The sequence below is a fragment of the Hermetia illucens genome, chromosome 4 (genome assembly GCF_905115235.1).
Source record: "Hermetia illucens chromosome 4, iHerIll2.2.curated.20191125, whole genome shotgun sequence".
In the NCBI taxonomy this organism is placed as follows: Eukaryota; Metazoa; Arthropoda; class Insecta; order Diptera; family Stratiomyidae; genus Hermetia; species Hermetia illucens.
The window spans coordinates 82,739,669-82,766,047 of NC_051852.1; the positions used below are offsets into that span (position 1 = coordinate 82,739,669).

Here is a 26,379-nt window from a genome sequence, read left to right on the forward strand (position 1 = left end):
CGACTTCACAGAAGGAAAAAGGAAGCCTGGAACCAACAAGTCTGTGAACTCGAAAAGTACACGGAGCAACCGCACCAGGCGCGGAAGTTTTACCAACAAGTCAGCAGGATGTAGCCCTATACACCTCGATGCTCATCCTGCCGAGACAAAGAGGCAAATCTGATTTCCAACAGAATGGGCATATTGGAGCGACGGGTTGAGTACTTTGATGAGCTACTGAACAACCAGAACATCGGCGAGTTGGAGGTCCCGCTAATTGAAGACGACCGACAAATACTGCCACCACCAAGTATAGGAGAAACAGTCCGTGCAATTCATCGGATAAAAAATCATAAGTCGCCAGGAGCCGATGGAATCACAGCCGAATTGGTTAAACATGGAGGCGACGAATTACACCAAGTGGTTCATCAACTGATACTCAAGGTATGGGACATCAAATCAATGCCTGACGATTGGCAACGAGGCATTATCTGTCTCATACATAAAAAGGGAGATATCACACAGTCCAGCACGTTGCTGAGTACCATCTATAAGATATTCTCCGCTATCTTGCTAGGCCGGATAGCCCCATACGCCCAGAACATCATTGGCCAATACCAAAGAGACTTCATTTCAGGCAAATCAGCAACAGATCAGATTTTCTCTCTGCGGTATGCGATGGAAAAGCAGGAGAAGAAGCCTATTTCAGCTTACAAAAACTGTTCCGCTCGAAACGCCTCACCATAGGGTCAAAGCTCTTACTGTACAAGACAATCTTGCCGGTCCTCATGTATTCCTCGGAGACTTGGGTTCTTAGCAAGAAGAATTGTGAACTCTTGGCCGCGTTCGAGAGAAGAATCTTCCGAAGAATTTTTGGCCCCCTACATGAGGATGGACGATTCCGTAGCCTACATACCGACGAAATCTATGAGCGATACCATGACCGTCCGGTTGTGGATAAAATCCGGCTCAATAAGTTACGGTGGGTGGGTCACTTAATCCGTATGGATGAGGATGATCCCACCCGGAAAGTCTATAAGGGCAATATCTATGGTAGAAAAAGAAGACGAGGCAGACCCTGCCTAAGATGCCGTTGCCGTTGATGATGATGATAATGAATATCTTAAAACTTTGCAATTTACTCATAAAGATATTCATGTATTTGAGAATAAAATTATTCCTTTGCACCGTTCCTGTTTTGAGATATTTACAATAAAAAAATAGGTTCACCTTTGAAAATAAAATAAGTATTCAATCATTTTACGTTATTCAACAATGTTGTCAATCACAATTTGTTAGTCTGATAGATTAATAATATAATAGATTTATAAATACAACAATTAAACAAAATATTTTCGTCATTTTTCATAAGAAAATAAAAAAAAAAATATTACCAAAAAGATAATACAAAGTTAGGGAAATTATATTTAATTTCACAAATGTTGAATGTTAACTGAATATGTATTTCATATTTGCATAAATATATAAATTTGACAATTTATAGATTTCACAGTTTCTTTGACATATTAAATTTAGTTGCATTACTTTTGGTAACATGTCCTTTGGTTAAATTGTTAGTGTTTGGTCTCAGATTAGTTCCACTTGATGTTCTGCGCAGCGGCGTCGTCGATTTTGATGGCGTATTTGTTTTTTCTGAAGATTTAAAGCTTTCACGTTTTATTATTCTGTTCTTTGGTAATGTTTTTGGTGTTTGTGGAGAAAACTTCGCTGGACCTAAGAAAACAAATTTATTAAGGAAAGAAGAAACAAATTTATTAAGGAAAGATCGAAACAGATTGAATTCTAGACTCACTTTCTGTGGAACTTCCAATAGATGACCTGCGCCCAGTTTGCATGGCAGGAAAAGTTCTCCTAGTTTTAATAGTGGACCGTGATGGCACTTTTGGATTCGGTGGTGTTAATACAATTTCTGTGATTTTGATATCTGATAGTTGATTAATATTTATACTGCTAGGTTTAGATTTAATGAGCTTAAGCGCTACATCTAAGTTTTTTCGAGCTTTCAATATTTTCTAAAAAATGAAGCGGGATTATTCAAGGATTCATATGTTCATATTAAACTTTTGAGCAATTGTACCTGGACTAAATTTCGATCCTTTTCATTCGGCTCGTAATCGAATTCGAAATTCAATTCATCCAAATCAATTGAATCAGATTTGAGACTAGATAACGTTGAGAATGTTAACGATTCGTCAGCATTTTTGTCACTATCACTTATTTTCCCATTTTCGCAACTTTCAGGCTCCCCACTAGTTGCAGCATTGGCATCTGAATGTGGCTGGAAAATAAAAAACTGATTAATTTACTCCGCACTCACACTGCCATATCATTTTCAAATATTCAAAATTGCTACTTACGTTAGAGTTTGCAGTGGTCAAATTATTTGCGCTTTGAGACTTTTGCATCTGTGCATCACTTTCTACAATAGAAGGTAAACTTGTTGTTCTCGACGCTGAAGACAGTTCTCCATTGTTTGGCATTTTGATATTGAGGTAGTCAGCAAATCTGTCATAGAAAACGGTTAAGATTGATTATACATATATATTTCAAAAATCTTTCACAAACACAGGACCAAGTTGTGGTCAACTTGCAATACTAGTTTAATGGCAAGAGGAGAAAGGTCATAATTGCCTCTGCTTACTTAGCCTATGACCTCCACCGAGGCAAGAACTTAGGGATCTGGTTCTGTATACAGAATCAAGTGGTGTTGAAATGTTAATAGGTTGTGACGCGAACGTTCAGCATATTTGTTGGGGTAGTAGGAAATGTAATTCTAAAGGAGAGAAGCTTTTATTGCTTTAGCCGGTCTGGTGACCGCAAGTGTATTGTGCGTCCCTACGATTATGAGGCAAGAGCTGCTATACTATCCTTCGGATACCTCGTACCACCTGACATGGATGGAACTTATTCAACGTTGCTAAAGGAAGGTAGTAAGCACTTAGAGCATATTTTTCGAGGATGTATTGCTGTGTGCTACATGGCTACCTCTTGACAAAAGGTTAAGGTAGTCTTCATACCTATTCAAGACTATTCAAATCCAAAGCACCTTAGACAAATCAGCTTCACATCATTTTCGCTGAAATGTCTGGAGAGAGAGCGTCAGATTGGCGAGACCGCGCTAAGGTCGCATCCACTGAATGAAAGCCAACACTCTTACCAGCGCGGGAAATCCTCCGAATCTGATCTTTACTCTAAGGTTTCAAAGATAAAGGATGCAACACAAAAGCGAATACGTGGTGGGCCTTTCCAAAAGCTCTGTGATGCCGCCAAAGAGAATGGTGTTGATGAAACTCTAATCAAGTGGATCTATACTATGGTAACACAGAGATTCCTGTGTGCAGAAATGTGTGTTGAATGCTACTTAACCACGGAAGCGACGAAAAGCTGCCCCCAAGGAAGTATGCTGTAGCCACTTGTGTGATGTGACCGGTCTAGTTGTTGGTCGAGCTCTCGGAACGGTGATTGACCAGTGCCTCAGGCATTGACTTTCAGTAAATCCAAATAAAACCACAACGGTATTATTTTCAAAATGAAGGAAACAGTATGGTATTTGCCTTGCAGAGATGAGGGGTGCAACGCCTCAACTCCCCGAAGAAGTGAAATATCTGGGGGTTATTCGAGACAAGAAGCTTCTTTGGAACAAACATGGAGAGGTAAAGATGAAACAAGTTCTCACAGTTGGTGGGCTGTTTAGGCAGACATGGGGGTTGGGGCTGTGGAGCAAAAGTCTACCTCTCGAATAAAAACGAGAAGTGGGCTTTTCCATTGCGATAATATACAACGGTCTTTCAGGCCGAAGAGTATGCGAACCCAAGGGTAGCAACCTGGGTGATTGACGATCGTACATCGCAATCTGTAGCGATGCTGCTTTGAGGGCGTTGGGCAGTCCTGTGAATACTTCAAATATCGTTCAGGAATGTACCTGGTCATTGTGGTGTAAAGGGAAATGAAATCTCAGATGCTTTAGCAAAAGAGGGTTCAATTTTCCCCATTCCCGGACCGGAACCAACAATTGGAATGTTAGTACCATTGACTAATGCTGCTACCAAAAACTGAGAACAAGCTTTCTATAATGGCAGGCAGACCCTTATTGCTGCTACACACACCAAACTTTTCCTGTTAGAACCAAATAAACATACTGCAAAATTTATCCTGCTGAAAAGCAGGAAAATTTTTCAGGAGTATTGGGGGCACTTTGACTGGTCATAATTCACTAGTTGGGCATATGTTCAGAATAAGAATTCTGTTCATTCTGTTATAAGGAAGCAGGATCCACATCAGACGTAAGATTTTTGGTGCTAATGTGCTTCAACTGCAACGGGTAGCATCATATCTACTAACGGATATCTTGCGATACATAAACAAATCAATGGACAACTAGTGTATGAGTGCTCAGGGGCTCTGCTTCTCATCCACCTCATACACACGTAGACACAATGCTGTGAATCATTTTCCATGTGCTGTTCCTAAAGTACAGAGAGAAGACTTTCAAATTGATTTTGGTGTTGAGATAGCTGTATTTACAGATTTTGAACAAAGCAAGGAAGGCATGTATTGATTGACGTCAAATTAGGTGTCATTCGGTTGTGGTGGTGTTGGAGTGACAAATTGTTCCATACCAAGGGTACTCTGGAAATCACTGCAGATAGGATGAGCCCCATGATATGTCTGAATGAAAGTTTTAGTTTTTTGTTGGCATTAATCTCCAATTCGACAGTCCTTGTTTTATTCCAAATTCAAAACTATTTGACTAAGGTCCAGGATTCGACAAGGGAGCAAGCAGATGTCATTAATGTAGTTGAATACCTTTACCTTCTCCAGTTAAAGCAGCATAAAAGACCTAATCGATAACGAGAACAAAAGAATGGAACTCTACCGGACTTGATATGCCACGTGATATTTTTCGCTATCATATGTTGCTCCCATAAGACCCACTAATTTCTCCAAAATTGAGTGGGGATCGAAACTTAGTATACTGTGCCACAAGGAGCCCACAAGTGTTAACGTGATCGGTCGGGAAAGATCCAAAATAATCGATAGAAAAATCACTCTTTCGAGATTTTTTTATGTATTCCAGGATTACTTCAGCTAATATATGTATGGCAGCAAGGTGTACGCAAATACCTCTCCAATTATCGCTCTCAAGGTGAGTGGTCTTTTTCAGGAAAGAATGTGAAAAAGATAGAAGCTAAGGATTTCCACTTTCCAAGCGGTAAGTAGTCGCAAACTTTGACTTTAACAGTGACTTTTTACAATCAAATCGAATCCGAAGTCGTGGATATTGTAGGCCTTGCTTAGTGCCTACGGCGTAATAAAACAGGAGAATAAGGCGACCCCCATGCTGAAACAATACCGAATTACTGATAAAAGGAGAAACGTCATAGTAACCTATCTCCCTATAATTCTCAGTGCCTTTCATCGACGCAAGAACTAAGGAACCTTGTCGCGTAGGTTAAAGCCGTTTTCAAACCGAAAGAACTTCAGGCAAACTAACTTACCATCATTATCGCTAAAATGTGTGGAGAGATTGGTTAAGCGTGACAATCGCAAGATGGGTACCCGCTAAATGAAAACTAACATGCTTTTTCGGGTGGTGCGAATCTTTAAAAGGTACTGTACATTTGTATGGTCCACCGTGCGTGCTATTTTTCCCTAACTTCTGACTTCTTCCTTATGCAACCACAGCAAAGTATTACGTCGCGGGTTTGATCATGGTTCAAGCCTCTTTCTTCGCCCATCGACTGCATTCACAACCGCTCCTCTGTCGTTCTCAACCTGCATTAAATCCGCCTTACAATGAGAGACGATATGTTCTGGGTCCCCTGAAAAATCATTACAGTGAGGACAATTACTTCAGGTGTCGAATTTAAGGGTGGAAACCACATTAGGAGGTTTTCGAAATCGACTTCGCTATTACTATCCCAAAATATGCTGCAGAAATGTCAAAGCGAAATTTGTGGTCCTTTAGATTTTATAGGCGTAGAACTAAGCGATTATCGGGTAAAGGCTCAGGATCCAGTACGTCAGTACTTTATATGAGTGCATGTGTGTTTGCTATATTTGAATTTTGTTCGTAATTAACAGTGGTAAATGTCTTCATATCCGAAAGGGGATTTTTTAAACAATTATTTTTCAAATGTGTTTCCACATCCCGCAGTTGGAGGACTATAGTTACTACCTTCAGCGGAATATTTTCGTATAACTCTTTTATTTTTGGCTACCGAATATAATGTCCAAATTTGATTGAATTCCAAATAATTCTTCCCACTAAAAAAATACCAAAAGTGAATGGGAAAAAAGGCCTTATTATGTGGATTCCCCACTTAATTCCGTACAAGTATTTACAATATACGTCATGTCCCGTGAGTAATTGCGTGAGATCATAGTTTACTTTACGATGGCTTCTCTGTCTCCACACCTTGATGCTGGTAATAAATCTACGTGTTACGTGTGATACGTGTTATCTCATCGGCTAAAATGTCGATCGGCATCCGCATAGGCCGCTTTGTCGGAGACGGTTCTAAGGACACAGCCCACTGTTAAGCCGGTCCTCCTATAAACTGCACTTATGAACATTGCATATGTCAAAGAGGGCAGTTCCCTAAACTGTACATACATAAAGCTGTATAGAGCTTACTACTCTCGTTATAAGTATCGCCGGCTCCCAACATTTGGCATCATTCTTGCCAGGACTATGTTGACATTCAATGTCTTAATGGAAACATCTTGCTAATACTGCTTGAAGTTAAACTTAGTTAAACCTTCTATCATCCCTCAAAGGTGTTTGATTGTTGATTTTGAGGTGATGATTCTGATATGAACTTTCGTTTCCTTACGACACTTCGATCCTTAGTCCTACACAGAACCTGCGGAGAAAATAGCTCAATAACTAAGTACACCAATCCTCGCCAGAGGCCTTTTTATTAGATTCCAACTGGTCGAATTGAATGTATTTTGCACATCGAGAGCAAAAACTGCGCAATACTTGCTAGTACTTCTCCCTCCGTACATCGCATTTTCAGCTACGTCAGTAACCATTTTAATGGCATCGATGGTTAATCTGGCTCCGTGGAAGCTGAAATGACCATCTACAACCTGGAGCAATCTATTATAAATTATTCGCTCTAGCGTTTTTCCCATAGTTGGGTATGTGTATAGTATGAATCTGTAGGAGGATGGTTCACCAGGAGGTTTGCTAACTTTACGCCACAATAGTAGGCTTGGGGGTTTCCATGTTTCAGGAAAAATATCAGGGATGCTTCAAACAACTCCAAAAATATGTCCGTCCTCGACTTAACAGTCAGCCTATGGACTTTGTTTGGTAGATCGTGAAGGCCTGGTGTTTTGTTGCATCCCAACCTACTGTAAATCTCCAGTACTTTTTGCGTCATTACTGCAGGCATTACCTCCACATCTAAAGGTTCTGGGGCCGCTGCTGACTTGCCCTCCTGAGGAAATAAACCGTAATTTTCAGGAGAAGATCGGGACATGTAATTTGCGGGGATGAAGCTTCTCATCGCAACAATGTAGGTGCTTCCCCATAGATTTATATCTGCGAAGAGTTGCTTGAAACAGTTTTTTCGACATTTTGTGGGCCCATACCTCAACGCCACAGGTGGTCTCCGTCCCTTCGCGTCCAAGACCAATTTGTCCATCATGTGCTCGAACTTAACCAGAGACAGGCTTCGAGGACCATAGCAGCTGCAGACGTATATATATTCCGCCTATCTGTGCCCTCACGAATTCTGTTGTATGTTAGACTGCCTTATATATGCTATATGGGTTGCTCATCATATGCCCACTTGTTATATTATTAGTAGAGTAATAGGAGGTTCGCTTATTATGGCCACTTGCATCTCCATTTCATAAATGGTCTGCAAGAGCAGGCCTTAAGCGACAATGATTGAGGTTGGTTTGGATCAACCTCATTTTCCCACTGCACCTTCTGTATCGGACAAATAGCACCTGTTTATGTTCTCGACAGATGTTCATTCAAGAGACACCAGAAGTACCTCCTCAAAAAGATTTGCTTCAAAAGAAGGCACACTACACATCCAATACGGACCTTCCCAACATCTAGCAGTTTGCACGCTGCCTCTGCTAGTAGTCGAATGGGTGTTAACTGTGTATCTCCATACGCCTTTCTGAAGTTTACAATTAATGTCTCCTGTAAGTCATGTACCTTAAACTGCTTTACTAAGGCAGTGCAGATTTCTGCTTTAGAAGTGCCTTCGTCTAAAACCTTACATTGTATAGTTTCAGCGAACACCGCAGTATTCTCGCCAAGGGAATTTTTGACTTGCCTGTGAAAGTTTTCGACTTTCCTCTCGTCGTCGTCTCCTGCAGAGATCTCCTTTCGGTGCCTCCGGACCTTCTGCTTACTTAGCCTACGACCTCCACCGAGGCAAGAACTTAGGGATCTGGTAGTGTATACAGAATCAAGTGGTGTTGAAATGTTAATAGGTTGTGACGCGAACGTTCAGCATATTTGTTGGGGTAGTAGGAAATGTAATCCTAAAGGAGAGAAGCTTTTATTGCTTTAGCCGGTCTGGCGACCGCAAGTGTATTGTGCGTCCCTATGATTATGAGGCAAGAGCTGCTATACTATCCTTCGGATACCTCGTACCACCTGACATGGATGTAATTTATTCAGGGTTGCTAAAGGAAGGTAGGGAGCATATAGAGCAACTTCTAAGAAATATTTTTCGAGGATGTATTGCTGTGTGCTACATGCCTACCTCTTGGCAGAAGGTTAAGGTAGTCTTCATACCTAAGCATAGGAAAGAAGACTATTCAAATCCAAAGCACTTTAGACAAATCAGCTTAACATCATTTTCGCTGAAATGTCTGGAGAGAGAGCGTCACATTGGCGAGAAAGCGCTAAGGTCGCACCCACTGAATGAAAGCCAACACGTTTACCAGCGCGGGAAATCCTCTGAGTCTGCTCTTTACTCTAAGGTTCCAAAGATAGAGCTGCTGATATTTCCTCCCCAAGTCCTTAAGGTCGAGGTCAGTTTTCACGTTCCTTAGTATGATTGCGTAGGATATACCATCAGTGCTAGAAATAATGATAACCTTAATGCGGATCCTTATTCCCTCCTTTCTCTTTTTCGCCTTTTTTGGGTAACGCTCATTTAACTGTTACATCCTTTTTGATTGGAGATCGACACCCTTCCTGGCATTAGTGTTTGGGGTACTATTTTTCATCTACGTGGACGACACGACTTTTCGTCTTTTGGGAGCCTGTTGGTTTCCCCGGTGCTCTTCCTATCGATTCTGACGGATTGAATTTGGGACCACAATCAGAGCCCCACCACGACTGGCACAGCGGTACTGGTTTATACTGAGTGCAGGCTCAGCATTCATACCAGTGGATGCGAGGCCTATCTAACACCTCTGCCATAACTAAGGGGCCCGGCACCCGAGTTGTACAGCGCAACTCCACGCTTGAGCTCCGAGGAGCTCCGCCCGTCACTAGGGGGCCAACCGCAAATAACCGGGCGGAGAACACATCCTCCAGGAGTTCTCCCGGAGCATATGCTCTCAGAAGGCCATCCCGGTTCCCATGGTACCAGATAACCTCCGATGAGGCTTCGTGGCAGAGCCACTTCAGATGAGTCCCTGGCAGACTCGGGTCTGATCGCGCTACACAAGTACGTGGGGTCCTTCGTGTACATAAACACGCCCATGCACGCACACCTTCAAATGCGTACATGTGCATAGTCATATATGCATATGCGTCGAGTATTTCCTTAAGCCCGCCATTCACGTTCAGTTCGGCCTGTGAGTTACGCCTGAAGAGTCCGCATTTGACCGGTGGCCGTAACGTGGACTTAACTTAACACGCCAGAGACATCCCGCTTTTGCGCCGATGCCCATCCATTTGATATCCCTAAAAGCTGTCCCCCTGTCCTCCCTTGCGCAAATTGTTATTCCGTTTACGTTGCCGGGCTCGTCGTTGTGTTGTCAGTCCAGTCCGGGGCTCCTTTTGTGGCTTCGTAACGGTTTGTTTTCCGTGTAGGGTTGTCAGCCCTGGAAGACCAATTGGTACAACTTGTCCCGTTTTTAGGCGCGGGAGACTTGCCTTTCATCCTTCCTCGCCTGCAGCTTTTCGTTAAGAAAAAGCTCCCAGCGGTCACCACTTGGAGGTGGAGAGTGGCACGTTTCCACGCCTTCAAGAAAAATTAGCCTTTTTATTAAAGAGACACAACAAATCAAAAACGCCATGGCCGGTGGCAGCAAGCAAATTGATGTACCTAAGTGTTCACTGCTGATCGCGCATACGTGGCGTGAGTATATATACTTTTCTCTGGAGTGCTGTCCACGCACGTGCTGCCTGAGTAGATGTATTGTCGTCTACCTCTTCTCCTCGGGAAGGGATGTATCGTCAAGAAGGCGGATTTGAACTTTCGACAGATTCAGTTTGCTCCTACCATTGATATTTCTGAGACAGTATTAAGTTTGCAGTATTCTGTGAGTACCCATTCCTTCTTGCTTCCAAACTATTACCTTCTGGTTGGGTTTCGTTTAATCTTTGTTGTTTCGACGATTGATAATGGTAAATTTGAGCTCCAGTATAGTTTCTGTTTTTCAACTCCACGTAAGTGTTTTTTTTTATTAACATTTAGTAGTAAGAGGTTGAGAATAGTTTTTTTCATGAAAACACTGACTGATCTGATGACGAACCTGTGACCTCTTCACTGATTCCTGGCAGCAATAGTAGCACCACCACTTCAAATGTTCAAAGCAGGTTAGATGCTGTGCTTATCGACATTGAACTTTTGAAGGAAAGTAATGCAACTCAACATGGTAATTTTCATTGATTATTCCAGTTATGTTTTATTTGAGTCGTTAGGAGTTCATTCAAGAATATCAAAATGGAATGATAATGAGATGAAAATTTTCATTGGTTTAATTTTTCTGATGACTCAATCCGATCATCATGTTTGTAACGACATTATATGCATTTTCTTGGTCGACCTGTCGCGGGGCCTGTCACCAAGAGAGATCAGGTAGGATTTAGCATAGTAGAATAACTACAACTATACTCTATTTATTTCTTTCCCTGATCTCAGCATTTTATTTTTGTTTTACTGAGGATAGTACAGAGTACGTTGCCTCAAACCCTCCTCCTTTACGTGGGTTTGGGACCAGCATACTATGTTAATAGCAAATCGTTGAAATAACTGTGAATCAAACCGGATTTGTCAAAAACTGCGGACCTGCTGACGCAATACACGCTGCACGGTTACTCCTGGAAAAACATCGCCCTCTTTACATTGCATTTCTGCATTCACCGTGTGCCACACGAACTCATCTGGTATGCTTTACGGCAACACTTAGTGCCAGAAGAACTCGTGCGCTGGGTTCAATTGCTCTACCGCGATCCGAAAAGTAAAGTTCGAAGTATGGCGGGTGTATCAAAACCGCTTCGTGTCTCTGTTGGTGTTCATCAAGGAAGTGCCCTCTAACCATTCCTCTTTGTTCTTGTTATGGACACCGTCACACGGGGTATCCAACGTCCAACGCCCCACACACTGCTTTATGCAGATGATGTTTTCCTAGCATCTGATAGCAAAAATGATCTCGAGCAACTTGTCCAAAAATGGAATGATGGTCACATGCAACACGGTCTCAGATTGAATTTAAACAAAACTGAATTTTTGACGACCGATCCCCATGAAATAGGCACAATCACTGCCAGCGGCAGTGATCTGCCCAGAACTGAGCGATTTAAATACCTCGGATCAACGCTATCAGCCAATGGAGAACTGCGTTATGAAATTGCTTCACGCATTAACGCAACGTGGATGAAGTGGCGTTCCACAACTGGTGTTCTTTGTGATCGACGTATCAACGAACGTCTCAAATCGAAAATTAACCGCAATGTTGTCCGTCCTGTCACTCTCTATGGTTCTGAGTGGCCGACTATAAAAGACAATGAACGGCATCTTGCGGTAATGAAGACGAAGATGTTACGTTGGACTAGTGGCGTCACACGTTTAGATCACATCCGAAATGAGGATATCCGCGATCGTTACGGGGTTGCACCGATTGTGGAAAAGTTGCAAAGAGGCGTCTTCGATGGTATGGTCACGCAATTCGCGCTAACGAAAATTCACTTGCCAAGATTGGTGTGAATATCGAAGTCGATGATAAACGACCAAAAGCCAGGCCTAAACAACGGTGGCTTGATACGTTGGATGGGGATTTGAAAGTCTCGAGATTGCACTCAGATCAGACATTCGATAGATCCAAATGGCGAAACCGATCACGACGAACCGACCCCGCTTGTGAACGGGACAAAGGCTGAATAAGAAAAAAAAAAATTTCTGATGGGATTAATTTCAGTCAATAGGATCAATTTATTGTTCCGCAAGTTCATGAGTCGAGATTGGTACTTGGTTCTACTACGCTGCCTTCACTTCCAAAGAGAAAGGAGTTCAGTTCAATTCAACCTAAGATACAATACATTATTTCAATCATAAAATGAACGAAATATGTTACCCATCTCGCGAGCTTACCATTGAGGAGAGCATGGTTCTTGGACGGGCAGCTGGCATGAAGGCAATTCCTTAAAGGAAAACGCCATAAATATGGTATCAAATTATATGTGCTAGCCGAACCAAATGCTTTAGTACATAAAATTCATGTACATGGAGGGGCGAAAGATATTGATGTAAGTGGACGGGGACATGCCTCCAAAATTGTTGTCAAATTAATGGGCAAAGGACACGCCTTGTACATAGATAACTTTTTTAAATCCATCACACAGCTACTTAATCAAAATATATATTGCACCCAACAAAAAAGTTATCAAAGGAGGAAATGGTTTGCATGTATACGAATGAAGGAATCTGTTGCTGCAAATGGAGAGACAATGGAGACGTTTTGACCATGGAGCCAAACTCGTAAAAATGAGAAATAAAGAGGCCAGAAAAAGGAAAAACTAGAACTTATCGTTGAATACATCAATAACATGAAGGGAGTTGACCCCCAGGATCAGATGTTATCCTATTATCCACTCATCCACAAAACGTTGAGATGTTACAAAAAACTTGGCAATGCTGAATTATGCATATTTTCTTTACAACAACCAGAGTGATGGAAAACAACTAATTTGCATGATTTTCATATTGAAATAGTTTCAAGCTTATTGCCTGACTTTCTACCCAGAGGCACAAACAACAAAGTGCAGCGCAAACGCTGCAAACTTTGCAGCGAAAAATATAAACAAGTCGGGAAACCGGAAGGTGGACGCTTCAGGTATGAAAGGTTTAGTGTATATCCTTTATAAAAACATTTGAGTGGACATTTGTCCCATTAGTATTATACTTAGCACGTGTTATCCACTTTCAACTTCTATACCTTTGTTACTAATAGTGCGATTTCCACCAGGAAGGATCATGTTCTATGTTATAGTCAACATTGCTGCAAAATTCTACGATGAGCTTAAGGGGAGTTTTGCAGTCAATTACTAAAAATTATAGTAATATACAATACTATTATTAGCTTTGTCTAAACAGATATCGATATGGAGGGTATTTCGGAGCCTAGGCACAATATAGTGGCAGCCTTTTGATTGTTTTCAAATTTTTCGGTGGGGCAGTATCTAAGAATGAGTTCGTGTAAGAGATGATCACTTTCGACCCCCCGCTATCCCCACCTTTCTAGCAAATGTCAAAACTACGACCGACTTCGGAAAGTACTAATCGAGACCTTTCATTTGATACCCCACATGACTATATGTGGTGAAGAAATAATTTACACCCCCTTTTGCATGTATGGTGCTCCCCCCCCCCCCCCCCCCCCCTCTAAATTCGATTCGGAATGATGTAACTCACTACAGCGTGAGAGTTCACAGTTCGCACTTTTTCAAATCAATCAAATTAATATAACCAATTTCACATGTCCTTCATGAACTTGAAAACATTCAAGAATGCTCTCTGTTATCATCGTATCACGTCAACGAACATTTTGTTGCTGAGTTTTCCTCTCCACACGCCATCCCAGCCACCTACCATCCTTTGTTTACTTTGGATAGATCTAGAAATCTTTCCAGGGGTAACTAGAGCACATCATCTAGAAAGATAAAATGAACAAGTCGGGAAACCGGAAGCTGGGCGCTTCAGGTATGAAAGGTTTTGTTTGCTTCTTCTGTGAGTATATTTGAGCGTAGAACTATCCCATTTGTACGTAGCCCGTTATATATATGCGTTTAGCATGTCAGATTTAGTACTTCGGGTTGTAAATTTATGCGTTAGAGACAACTTTGAGCTACTCTAACTTTGTTACCAATAGTATGATTTTGATTAAGCTCGGGGATAATATGCTTCATATAATACTTTATACAGCTACCTACTTTTACAACTCTAATATAATATACTATTATTAATTTAATTTGCACAGATATCGATATAGAGAGTATTTTGAGGCGTGGGCACCATATAGAGGCAGCTTCATGGATTTTTTCAGATTTTTCGGTTGGGTAGTTTCTGAGAATGGGTCCGTTAAAGAAATCATCACTTTCCACCCCTCCCACTCCCCGGCTTTCCAAGAAATCACAAAACTAAGACCAGCTTCGAAAAGTACTAACCGAGACGTTTCATTTGATACCTTACATGACTATATTCGGTGAAAACTCTTTTACATCCCCTAAAACTCAACGTAGAAGGATATCACTCACTGCATGTCTGGGGATCCACAGTTTCCACCTTTTCACCAAATTTCGTGCCAATTGATACAACCGTTTCTGAGAAAAGTGCGTGTGACAGACAGACAAACATTAACCTTAAACCTTAAAAAGGTTTATTCGTCGCGTATGTTTTGTCCGCTTAAGGGGGTCATCCCATGTGAAGGCCGTTTTTTTTTGCCTTTTTTTGAAAAATTATTTTGGAGGACTGGATAAAGATAGAAACGCGATTTTTTCACCATATGTTTATTGATATCTCTAGTATATGTGATAAATTTTTCAGTTTTCGGAATACGTGTCAATTTGTGCACCCATCTCCAAAAAAATGTTTTTCTGCTGCCACGCTGGAGGGCGCTGTGTTCATCTCCGGAAAAAAAACTAAACGGCATTTTAATGTGGGCAATATTCCACGGTCCGCAAACTAGGATAATTAGAAAATATTAAAAGGTAAATTTTTGGTGGGCTTTTAAACTTAATTTTTTGGATTTTGGTGTTTTTTACGGCTTTTTTTATGAATAAAAAAAAAACTACCCATCCGATTGCAATTATCCTAGTTTGCGGACCGTAGAAGTATGTATTAAAGAAGTCGTGGAAATTTGAATTTGGTTGGATAGATTTTGAGCTATGGTGGCAGCCGATTTTCAAGATGCAGTTTCGAGAAAAACGCATTTGAAAATTTAAATGTGATTATCAACAGTAAAATTTTCACTCACCATTAATCTGCTATACCTGGTCCATAGAGACCACCCTCCGTTTCTGAAAAAAAGTCTTGTAAGCCCGTTTGTTGCTCTCTAGTTTCAATTCTGGCTCTCTTAGCGAGGTCAGCCGATCGTCGTTTGGACCGCCAAATTCGCGCTTCATTACGGCGGTCGGCAGAAACCTGACATATGTGACCAACTTGACATCCTATTGTCACTAGGATTTTGAGAATGCCATTGAATCCTTCATTGAAAATAATTGCAGCCAGAAAAGTAGCTATTTCTACGACCTTGGCCCCAGAATGAAGGTGTTTAGGAGCGAAAGCCCAGGTCAATGCATTTAACGACTCATTCTTATTCTGGGTCTCTGCTCCTAAACATCTGTTCAAGAGATCATCTCGTGACAAATCTTCGTAGATTGGTTTGATGACTGTTTGAACTTCTTCAGTCAAAGGTGCCTTCTCGTGGTGGAAACTATCCAGTTCTCCTTTAGCTTCCGCTTTGCGCCATTTGCACCAACTGTCCTCGCCTGCTGGACAATTTTGATGCTGAGGATTTTCGTCTGTAGAACATTTATGGAAGAAAGTTTGCCAAATTTATTAATTCATTCCTTCTATCGAATTTGCCTTTCGAGGAATAGCTAGCCCAAAAAATGTAGCGGAGTCGTTAATAACCTTATCTGTAAGTTTTCCAGCCCCTTTTCCACCAATGCCTTTGTGATTCTTCTTTTCATTTCTAAGCCGCGTTTCCATTCTTTTCTCGACATGCCCTACGCATTCCTTTTTTACTACTACGTATATTTTATTATTTTCAGAAATTTGCAGAAATACCGGAGAAAATTCCAGCAAAATCCAATATACAAGATACAAAACTTGCCGCAATTGGAACATCCATTTTCATGCTTGCTAAAAGTTTCTTTGATAATAAGCTAATAAGTTTAGACAATTGATTGGTTTTCCATCTTTTTATATTTATACCTGTGTTCGAATTTATAAGGTTCAGGTAAAAAACTAACAAGTAAAAAAAGATTCGATGCTCTTTCTCATCCAGTACTCTAGCCACGGCTGCAAACTCGTTACCTGTTTAACACTGTAATTTCTGAACGACTCGGAATATCGGAAAATCCCTTTGCCCACATATTCTCCATTATATATAGATACAATTCATGCAAAAAAAAAACCATTTCTCCAATCCGACACACGGGATGACCCCCTTAAGCTGCTAACTCGCTGCTTCAACCCTTCTCAAGTGCCCTGTAGCCCTTTGTTCATACATTATGACAAAAGTGATAGGATTGGATATATGTAGACCCTATTTTTCTATTTTTTTCAAACCCTTCCTTCCTCCAACTCTTGATTTCACATTTTTCTTGCTACTCAACAGTTATTCAAATATTTTCTTTAATGAAACGAGTCTGATAATATTCGCCAATTTCGATTTGGCGATGTGTCATTGTCGAAGACCTAAATTTTACGAATAGAGAACAAATATATGCCCGAACCAAAATTCTTATACCCACGGTCGTGACTTGCTCATTTACTTCTTTCGCTAACCTGTGTGAAGTGAAAAGCGATAAATTCACCTTACATACATACACACCCGTCTAGTTTCCAAATAATGGCATGATTTCATTTACACAGTCAACTCGCTAAAATACATTAAGCCTCTGGTAAAGTGGCCAAAAAGAATCGCATCAAAATGTACCCAAGCAACGAAACAGCTTGCCATCATCACAATAACTCCGAGCAAATTGTACAAATACGAGTTACGTTGCCGGAAAAATATTTCACATTATATGCACATTCATACTCGTATCTTCTTCGCTCCTCATTTACATAAGATATTATCGTCGAGCAGTTTGCAATTAAGCAACAAACCTAACCATTATCTTGTGTGTGAATATTTGCAGTCAACTACGAAAAATTATGACTCCTTGTGATGCATCTCAAACTGCAATCGTTTGCGCAACCTAGATACGGTCGATTTACCTAATTATTGAATTAATAACGGCAAGCGAACAAGCATTCACAGAGAAGTACATATACTGAAATTTCATTGTTTTTCGTTTTTATCTATATCGAAAAATTAGCGAGTTTCATGTATGTAAGAAATACTCTCTCACTAAAAGCAAAAGTAATTAAAAATTGAAATCGGAATGGCCATGATAAGTTCTTATCTACCTGGCGCTCTGTGATAAAGAGAATTCTATTCACGTTAGAATGCCGTAGCTTGTCTTCTATTAATTAGATTCCTAAGAATATACTAACAATGATCTTTACGAAAAATGATTCCTACATTAATTTATTTATTTTGTGCCCTGAGCTGGAGCTTAAGAATGCATTCAAAATCGTTCATGCTTGTCGTTAGAAGCGACTAAAAGGGATACACGTTTGTGGGCTAGCAACTGCAAATTTTGAAACTTTGTTTCTTGCGAAACGTCATCAACACCTCGGATATGAAGTGACCTCACGAACTTTTGCTATCGAAAACGGACTATGATTGGTTTCTGAAATGTGCGTACGCTCCTCGGCAACGTTGTCGGGGGCCCCAGAATGCTCTCTTTCTCTAACTCGAGCCAATGATTTGAGCTGGACATTCTGGACCTAAACGAAGTACTCCCTCTTTGTATTCTGTAAAGCCGTGTCGTAGCAGACGCGAATCTGGTGTCGGGTTGCTTCTGGTGGCTACCGCAAGGTACGATCTCGACATGGAAGTCGGTCTCTGACAGTTTTATGACTACAAGATTCCAGTCCAGTGATGAGGAAATACGCTCTTGGCGATCGTAATGATAATAGTGAGAGTTTGTGGATTTCTGCAGCTTCCACCGCCTCGTTATTGGTGGCATATTGTTCGAGCACAGGCTCGCCATAAGGTCAGTTGGGTGTCAACTGACCGACACAGCAGTAGATTGGAGAGGTGTCTAATGAATGTGAATATCAAGACAGACATTGTCCTCGGCCTCGAAAGGGATCACCACCTCTCACAGGGTTGGAAAACTGCAACCCTCTAAGTTCAACATCGACCACTTATATGATCTAGCTGGCGACTCAGCTCGACAGGGAAAAAGCTATCGTGCTGACGGATACACTGAGAATATCGATGATGATTGGGTCGCCATCAAAAATGCTCTTTTCTCCGGTGGTACGTAGGCCGCCATCCAAAGAAGGATACCTGCTCTGAGTGTGACAATTGGAGGGGTATCATACCGTCTTAAATATAATAGCTAAAGTAATCCTGGAAGGCATCAAAGAACATCTCGAAAGCTTGATGAACAGAGAGCAGGCTGGTTTCCGCTTTGGATCCTCCTACATTGACCACATCAACACCCAAGGGATACTTTTATGTGCGCAGAGTTGAGATCTTCGTTCACCTGCTCTTCATCAATTTCGAGAAGGCTTTCGATAGTGTGAACAGGGAGTGTATCTGGCGTACGCAGGAGAAGCATTCCGGAGAAACTAATAGTTATTATCAGAGCTACATATGTTGGCGTAAAATGTCACATGCTACACCGAGGTAGAATCTCAGAACATTTTTAGGTCCAAAGCAAAATCCGCCAAGGGCTGCATTTTGTTGCCGATATTATTTCTTCTTGATATTGGTGACGTTTTTCATGTCGCTTTATCTGGAGGACGCAAAGCAATTCAATGGTTGATGATATCTTTTCTCAAACACCTCGACTACAGTCATGACATCTGTTGGCTCTCTCACTAGATCATGGAGCTTGGCCGAATGCCTCTGAATTTGAAAAAATAAATAAATAGATTTGCTACTAAAGGTAAACACCAGTAAAGACAAGGTTCTCAGTCTAACGAATCAGCGTACTTTCCCTATCTGCATTAATGGGGAGAGCGTCGAAGACGTCGATCAATTTGTATGTCTAGGAAACATAAGTTCTGTCGACGGTGGCACCGAACTGGATGTTGCCCGATGCATTAACAGCGCTAGGTCCGTTTTCGACGCCTTGTATAAAATTCGAAAAAGCAGTTATGTCAACATGAATATCAAGTTGAGACTATTCTGTGTAAATGTTCCTTCTGTGATGCTATATGGGAGCATCACATGGAAAGTGAACCTCAATATTACTCAAAAGCTCCAACCCTTGCTCAACACTTGTTTGCTTTGTATCATTGGAATATGCTGGTCTGATAGTATTACAAATGAAGAACTTGGTCGGCACACAGGCCTGACACCCGTATGCTATGTAATCGGAAGGCGGAAATGGCAGTAGATAGGTCATACATTAAGGAAGAGCGACAATTTCATTGCTAGTTACGCTCTGTAGTGCAATCCACTCAAAGGTGGCCGACAAATGGATTGCTTCAAAGGCACTTGGCGCAAACCAGTAGAGAAGGAAAGCAGGCATCTCAGGAAATCGTGGAGGAAGCTAAAACGTATCTCTGGGAACCGTAAACGATGGCGCTATACGGCACCAAGTGGCAAATGAGGAGGTCAAAGGGTAGTATAGGTCCCAAGTCGAAACGCGGATTGGTACCCATGATGGAGCATAAAACCTGGGAAACGCCTGCTAAACCAACACCAACAGCTCTACTAGCGACCCCTATCTCCACCTCCACGTGGTGATCGCTGGGGGCTCTTCCTTAACGAAAAGCTGCAGACGGAGAAGGATGAAGGCGAGTCTCCCGTGACTAAAAACGGGACAAATTGTACCAACTGGTCCTTCAGGTTGGGGGTTGGGTAGGGCTGGCAACCCTACACGAAAAACAACTTGTTACGAAGCCACAACAGGAACCTCGGACTGGACGGATAACACAACGACGAACCCGGCAACGACAGAGGAATAACAATTTGCGCATTTTCTCATGGAACGTGCGCTCCCTGTACAAAGATGAAGCTACTGAGCAGCTAGCTAGAGTAATGCTGCATTCTCAAAGTACGCAGGCACGCGCAAAAACTTATCATAAAATCCGTCGAGTGGAGAAGCGACTGCACAGACGGAAAAAGGAAGCCCGCGCGAACCAACAGCTCTGTGAACTCGAAAAGTACAAGGAGCAACCGCACCAGACGCCGAAGTTTAACCAACAGTCAGCAGGATGAAGCCTTACACACCTCGATGTTCATCCTGCCGAGACAAAGAGGGAAATCTGATTTCCAACAGAATGGGAATATTGGAGCGATGGGTTGAATATTTTGATGAACTATTGAATAACCAGAACATCGGCGATTTGGAGGTCCCACCAACTGAACACGACGGACAAATACTGCCACCACCAAGTATAGAAGACACAGTCCGTGCAATTCATTGGCTTAAAAATCATCAGCCGATTGAATTACAGTCGAATTTGTTAAATATGGAGGCGACCAATTAGACCAAGTGGTTCACCAACTTGTGCTCAAGGTGTGGGACAGCGAATCAATGCCTGATGACTGGCAAAGAGGCATTATCTATCTCATACATAAAAAGGGAGATATCACACAGTGCAGCAATTATAGAGGTATTACGTTGTTGAGGACCATCTATAAGATATTCTCCGCTATCTTGCTAGGCCGCATAGCCCCATACGCCCAGAATATTATTGGCCCATACCAAAGAGCCTTCACTGCAGGCAAATTTAAAGCCGCCAATTATAGCATAGCCAGGGAAAAACTGTACGCGGCCATGAGAGAATTCGGTATCCCGACGAAATTGATACGATACGAATAAGACTGACTAGGCTGACCCTGACCAATGTGCGAGGCCAGATAAAAGCAGCAGGATCACTCTCAAGGCCATTCGATATCAACAACGGTCTACGACAAGGGGATGCCCTATCATACGTCCTCTTTAACTTGGCCCTCGAGAAAGTGATCCGTGATGCTGAGGTGAATGCAAGAGGTATGATCCTCTTTAACTCCACCCAACTACTGGCCTATGCTGACGATGTCGACATCATGGGAAGAACGATTTGAGACGTACAAACTGGCTTCAACCAGATCGAGCAGGCGACGCGAGATCTTGGGCTGCACATCAACGAAGGCAAGACAAAGTATATGGTGGCAACGTCAGCATCAAGAACCTACCAACCAACAACATTAAACGGCACTGGTCATAAAGATAGGAGACTACAACTTTGAGACACTTAATAATTTCTTCTATCTAGGGTTGAAAATCACAACCGATAACAGCTACAATGATGAAATCCGCGCACGGTTGTTGTCAGCCAACAGAGCCTATTTTAGCTTACAAAAACTGTTCCGCTCGAAACGCCTCACCAGAGGGTCAAAGCTCTTACTGTACAAGATTATGATCTCGCCAGTCCTCATGTATTCCTCGGAGACTTGGATTCTTAGCAAGAAGAATTGCGAACTCTTGGCCGCGTTCGAGAGAAGAATCCTCCGAAGAAGTTTTGGACGATTCCGTAGCCTAAATAACGACGAAATCATCATCAAACATATTTGACACCAGTTGCAAAAGAGGCAGAATGACTGGAAACTTTAAAGTTAGCAACCTAACGGAAGAATGCTGCATACCATTATTCCGAGCACTCCGACAATTTCAAAGAACGCGTATAAGCGCAGAAAGAAACAAGAAACTGAAAGCTAAACGCTCCAGGTATGACAGGTTTTGTTTGTTTTTTCTGTAAGTATATTAAAGTGCAGGACTGACTCATTTGCACGTAGGCCGAAATTCATATGGATATGCATATATATATATATACAATTCACTTTAATGTGATATTGATATTTTGTACTTTGGGTTACAGGAAATTACATGGAAAAGACAGCTTTGAGTTACTGTAACTTTATTAGTAATAGTACGATTTTGATCAAACTTCGGAATATCATGCTCCATACTATAGCCTATATTACTTGCAACTCTAGGATAATAAAAGCAGATCATTCAACATCAACAACGGTCTAAGGCAACGGGATGCCCTATTATACATCCTTTTTAACCTGATCCTGCAAAAAGTGATTCATGATGCTATTATTGTGAGGGGCACCATCCTCTTTAAATCCAACCAACTACTGGCCTATGTTGACGATATTGACAGTATGGGAAGAACAACCCGAGATGTACAAACTGCCTTCATCCAAATCGAGAAGGCGACTGTACATTAATGAAGCAAAACGAAGTACATGATGGCAATATCAACACCAAAGAACAAAGAAGCAACAGCATCAAATCGCACTGGTTAAATAAGAACAATAATAATAGGAGACTACAACTTTGGGACCGTTGAAAGTTTCTCCTATCTAGGCTCGAAAAGTAGAACCAATAACAGCAACGATGAAGAAATCCTGGGATTAAGACAGGTGTGTCGGAAAGTGATCAGATCAGCGAGAAAGATTTCAACGAAGCTGGTCCCTCCCACAGGAATACGAACACGAAGGTGCGAAGGGAGAGAGCATATGCGCTGCTGTGAAAGTTTCCTCCAAGGATGGCAAAATATCAGAGGGACAATTTACCATCCTCCGGGAATGCCTGTAAAAAAAATGCTGGAGCTTGCAACGAACCCAAAAGTTTAACAATCAAGGATTTCCGCGATGGGCTCCCCCATTTGGGGTGCATTGATGAGGGTGCCTTGAAGTAGCTCCAACAGATAATCCCGGCTTTTAGTTCTGTGGTCAGCCCAAGTTCGCAATTGTAAATACTAAGCTGCGTAGGACAGAACATGTCGGACGTTGGTTACCTGGCCCTCGGAGAAATGCAGGGAACATCATCCGCATGTTGGATGAACAGAACTCGGGCATGAGTTTCAAACACTGAAGGGTAAAGTTCATGAATACCGGGAGGGACAAATCTACAAAAGTGGAGGGTATGGAACTCAGGAACAGTCTCCATATGGTACTCCGCTTTTTTCTATACAGATTGAAATACAATCATATCAGGAAACTGTAGAGCATAATCTCCATTTTGAGAATAATGATGGTCTCCGGCTCACACAAGATAGAGCAAATTGCAGCATCTTCGATGCGCTTTCCCACAATGGAGCTGCGCGCGGATGATGAGTGCATACAGTGGCGGAACCCCCGTATGGAGACTCGCCATGACCAATGGATTACCGAGTAAGCTTCTCTTATACCATTTATGGAGCAGACGGAAGAAAAGGAAGGAACGAAGTTCACTTGATGCCAGTTGTGATCGGATCTATGCAAACCGGACACCGCAAACCACTGCAGGTGTTAAGTGGAAAACAGAGGAATGCTCTGCATGATGAGATGCGGCCTTTTATGAGAACTGCTGTACCTCCAAATGCGGCTATTCTCAAACAAATCAATCACGAGGGGATCGAGTCTCTGGCGGTATGGTGTGAGGAAAATCCGGTCACATGTCGACCGTGGCATACGTTCATAACTGTTTTCCATTACACATTAGACTAAGTACAGCAGAAAGATTGGTCAGATTAATCTGCATCATGCCGTAGCCTTCTCCTATCTGCTGGCAGCGAGGTGGACTTCCCCTGCATTTTTCTGCCGCAACAGCCGTGGGTTCGATTTAATAGAATCTGTGATATAAGATCAGTAAAGGGGGCTAGGATCTCGACGAAAGATCCATAAGACCGAGAGCTTGTGTTCTGGTGTGAAGACGATTAGATGCAATCATACTGAGGGAGTTCTGCTCCCAGAACCTAGTTACGGTCATCGTACAAAATCAGCTTATTGGCGAAAGGAAAATATCATAGTTGCCTCTACTTATTTACCCTATGACTCTTTGTGTCCTCCACTGACGCAAGAACTAAGGGATCTAGTAGCGTATGCAGAATCAAGCGGTCTAAAACTCTTATTAGGTTACGATGCGAATGCTCAACATATTTGTGGGTCAGTAGCAAATGAAACTCCAGACGAGAGAAGCTATTTAGTTTCATCACTTCAGCGGATCTCATGACTGCAAAGGTAGGGTGCACCCCTATGTCTGTAGGATCGAAGAGAAGTAATTGACCTAATAATCTGTACTTCAAAGGTGTTTGAGTTCATTACAGACCGGCGGGCACCAGACGAAGTTTCACTGTTAGACCACCGATACCTAGAATTGAATCTGTCTATTGCAGGTGAATAGTCTGTAATATAAAGACGGAACTCTAGAAAAACGGATTGGACAAACTTTAGTGAACTTCTTGGCAATAAATTGCACCTCCTTAGGCGACTAAGAACTGTTTTGGCGCTTGAAGATTAATCGAAAACTATGAATCGCACACTTCTAAATGCTATGAAGATGTTTGTCCTATTTCCCGAGGCCAAAGCGGTAAAATGGTTCCTTGGTGGAACTATGAACTGCGAGAATTCTGGAAATTAACCACGCGACCTTTGAATTGTGTTGGTAAAATTAGTAAGAATGAAGACTGGTTAGACTTCCGGAACTCACATCGTGAATATAAGAGGCTCGTTGAGTGTTCGAAACGAGGCTCGTTCAGAGTGTGCTGTGAGGAAGGCGAAAGAGAGACTTCAAGGTGGTGCAGAGTCCTTAAAAGGGATGAATTGGCCAAGTTGGACTCTCCTAAAGAATTCGAGGGTAATTTTTCAGATCTCCAGACTCGAATCAGTACAGGCTCTCTTGGAAGTATTCCAGGAGAATTGGTGAGAGAAGTCGAAGAGGGGAGTTGGCGGTTCCTGCGGAAGTGATGCAAGGTGAATTCGAACATTGCGAAAACGATTGTTACCAATGAAAAGGTGAGAGCTGCCATACTGTCTTTTGAACACTTCAAAGTGCCTGGCTTGGATGGAAGGTATAGAACAATTAGAGCGACTGACAAGAAATATTTTTCTAGCATTTCTTGCTTTGGGCTAAGTGCCTATCTCTTGGCAGAAGGTTGAGGTCGCCTTGATACCGAAGCCCGGGGAAGATGATTATTCAAATCCAAAGGATTTCAAACAGATTTTGACATCATTCTTACTGAAAAGTTTGGAGGGATTGTTAAGCGTCACATTCTTAAGAAGGTGCGTGGGAAGATAGAAGATGTAAATCTGAAGGGTGAGTACGAGCGTTTATGGTGGCAGAGCCTACATGCTGCTCGACACACCAAACTTTTCCTGCCAGAACCGAACATACGTACCGCAAAGTTTATCCTGTCGAAAAGCAGGAGGACTTGCAGGTGTATTGTGGGCATTCTGACAGCTGGACATATGTTCAGAATAGGAATTACCGAAGATGATACGTGTCCCTCCTGTAATGAGGAAGCGGAATCTACAGAGCATTTCCTAAGTGAATGCCCCGCCTATGGACGCATCAGGCATCAGATCTTTGGTGCCGATGTTCTCCAATTGGGACGGGTAGCATTACATCCACTAACGGAAATCCTGCGATACGTTAACGAATCTGTAATATTTCGTTAGACGGGGGTGGCGAGTACAATGGGCCAACACGGCCAGAGTGCTCAGAAGCTGTAGCTTCTCCCCCACCATACACACACACACGAGCGTTTATGAACATTCCAAAAAGTTAGTGATGTCTCCAGAGCACATGGAGTTGATGATACTTTAATTAAATGGATCTATGCTAACGCAGAGATTGCTGTGTGAAGTGGGAGTCGATCGCTACCCAACAGTAGAAGCAACGAAAGGTTGCCCCCAAGGATATGTGCTATCGCCACCCACTACTATGCGAACTGCTAAATTTGCCAATATGAGCGTATATTCACGCTTCACAGCTTATGATGATGACTTGTGTAGAAATATACAACGTGTTGTTGATTTGATTGGCAGTTGGTGCCTCCGGCGTGGACTTTCAGTTAATCCAAATAAAACCACAACGGTATTATTTACAAAAAGAAGAAAACCGGATAGATTTTGTCTCCCACAAATGAGAGGTACAGCCTTTCAACTCTTTGAAGAGTGAAATATCTGGGAGTCACTCTAGATAAAAAGCTGGGGCAATGAGGCCGAAGACGAATCAACTAACAACATCAAACCACACTGGTCAAACACGAAGAAGAATAAGGATAGGAGGATACAACTTTGAGACCGTTGATAATTTCTCCTATCTAGGGTCGAAAATCACAACCGATAACAACAAAGATGACGAAATTCGCGCACGGTTGTTGTCAGCCAACA

General features: G+C 42.1%; 1 protein-coding gene across 1 annotated transcript in view; it reads right to left on the reverse strand.

Moving 5' to 3' along the window:
• Positions 1–1,421: 1,421 nt before the first annotated feature.
• The window catches only part of LOC119653382, a 43,123-nt gene continuing 18,165 nt past the window's right edge, over positions 1,422–26,379 (reverse strand). The window contains exons 4-7 of the mRNA XM_038057929.1: positions 2,358–2,505; positions 2,078–2,278; positions 1,793–2,012; positions 1,422–1,713 (exon numbers count right to left, since the gene is read on the reverse strand). Coding sequence (XP_037913857.1) covers positions 1,487–1,713; positions 1,793–2,012; positions 2,078–2,278; positions 2,358–2,505 — 796 coding nt within the window. The 3' untranslated portion in view covers positions 1,422–1,486. The remainder of the gene's footprint in view (positions 1,714–1,792; positions 2,013–2,077; positions 2,279–2,357; positions 2,506–26,379) is intronic.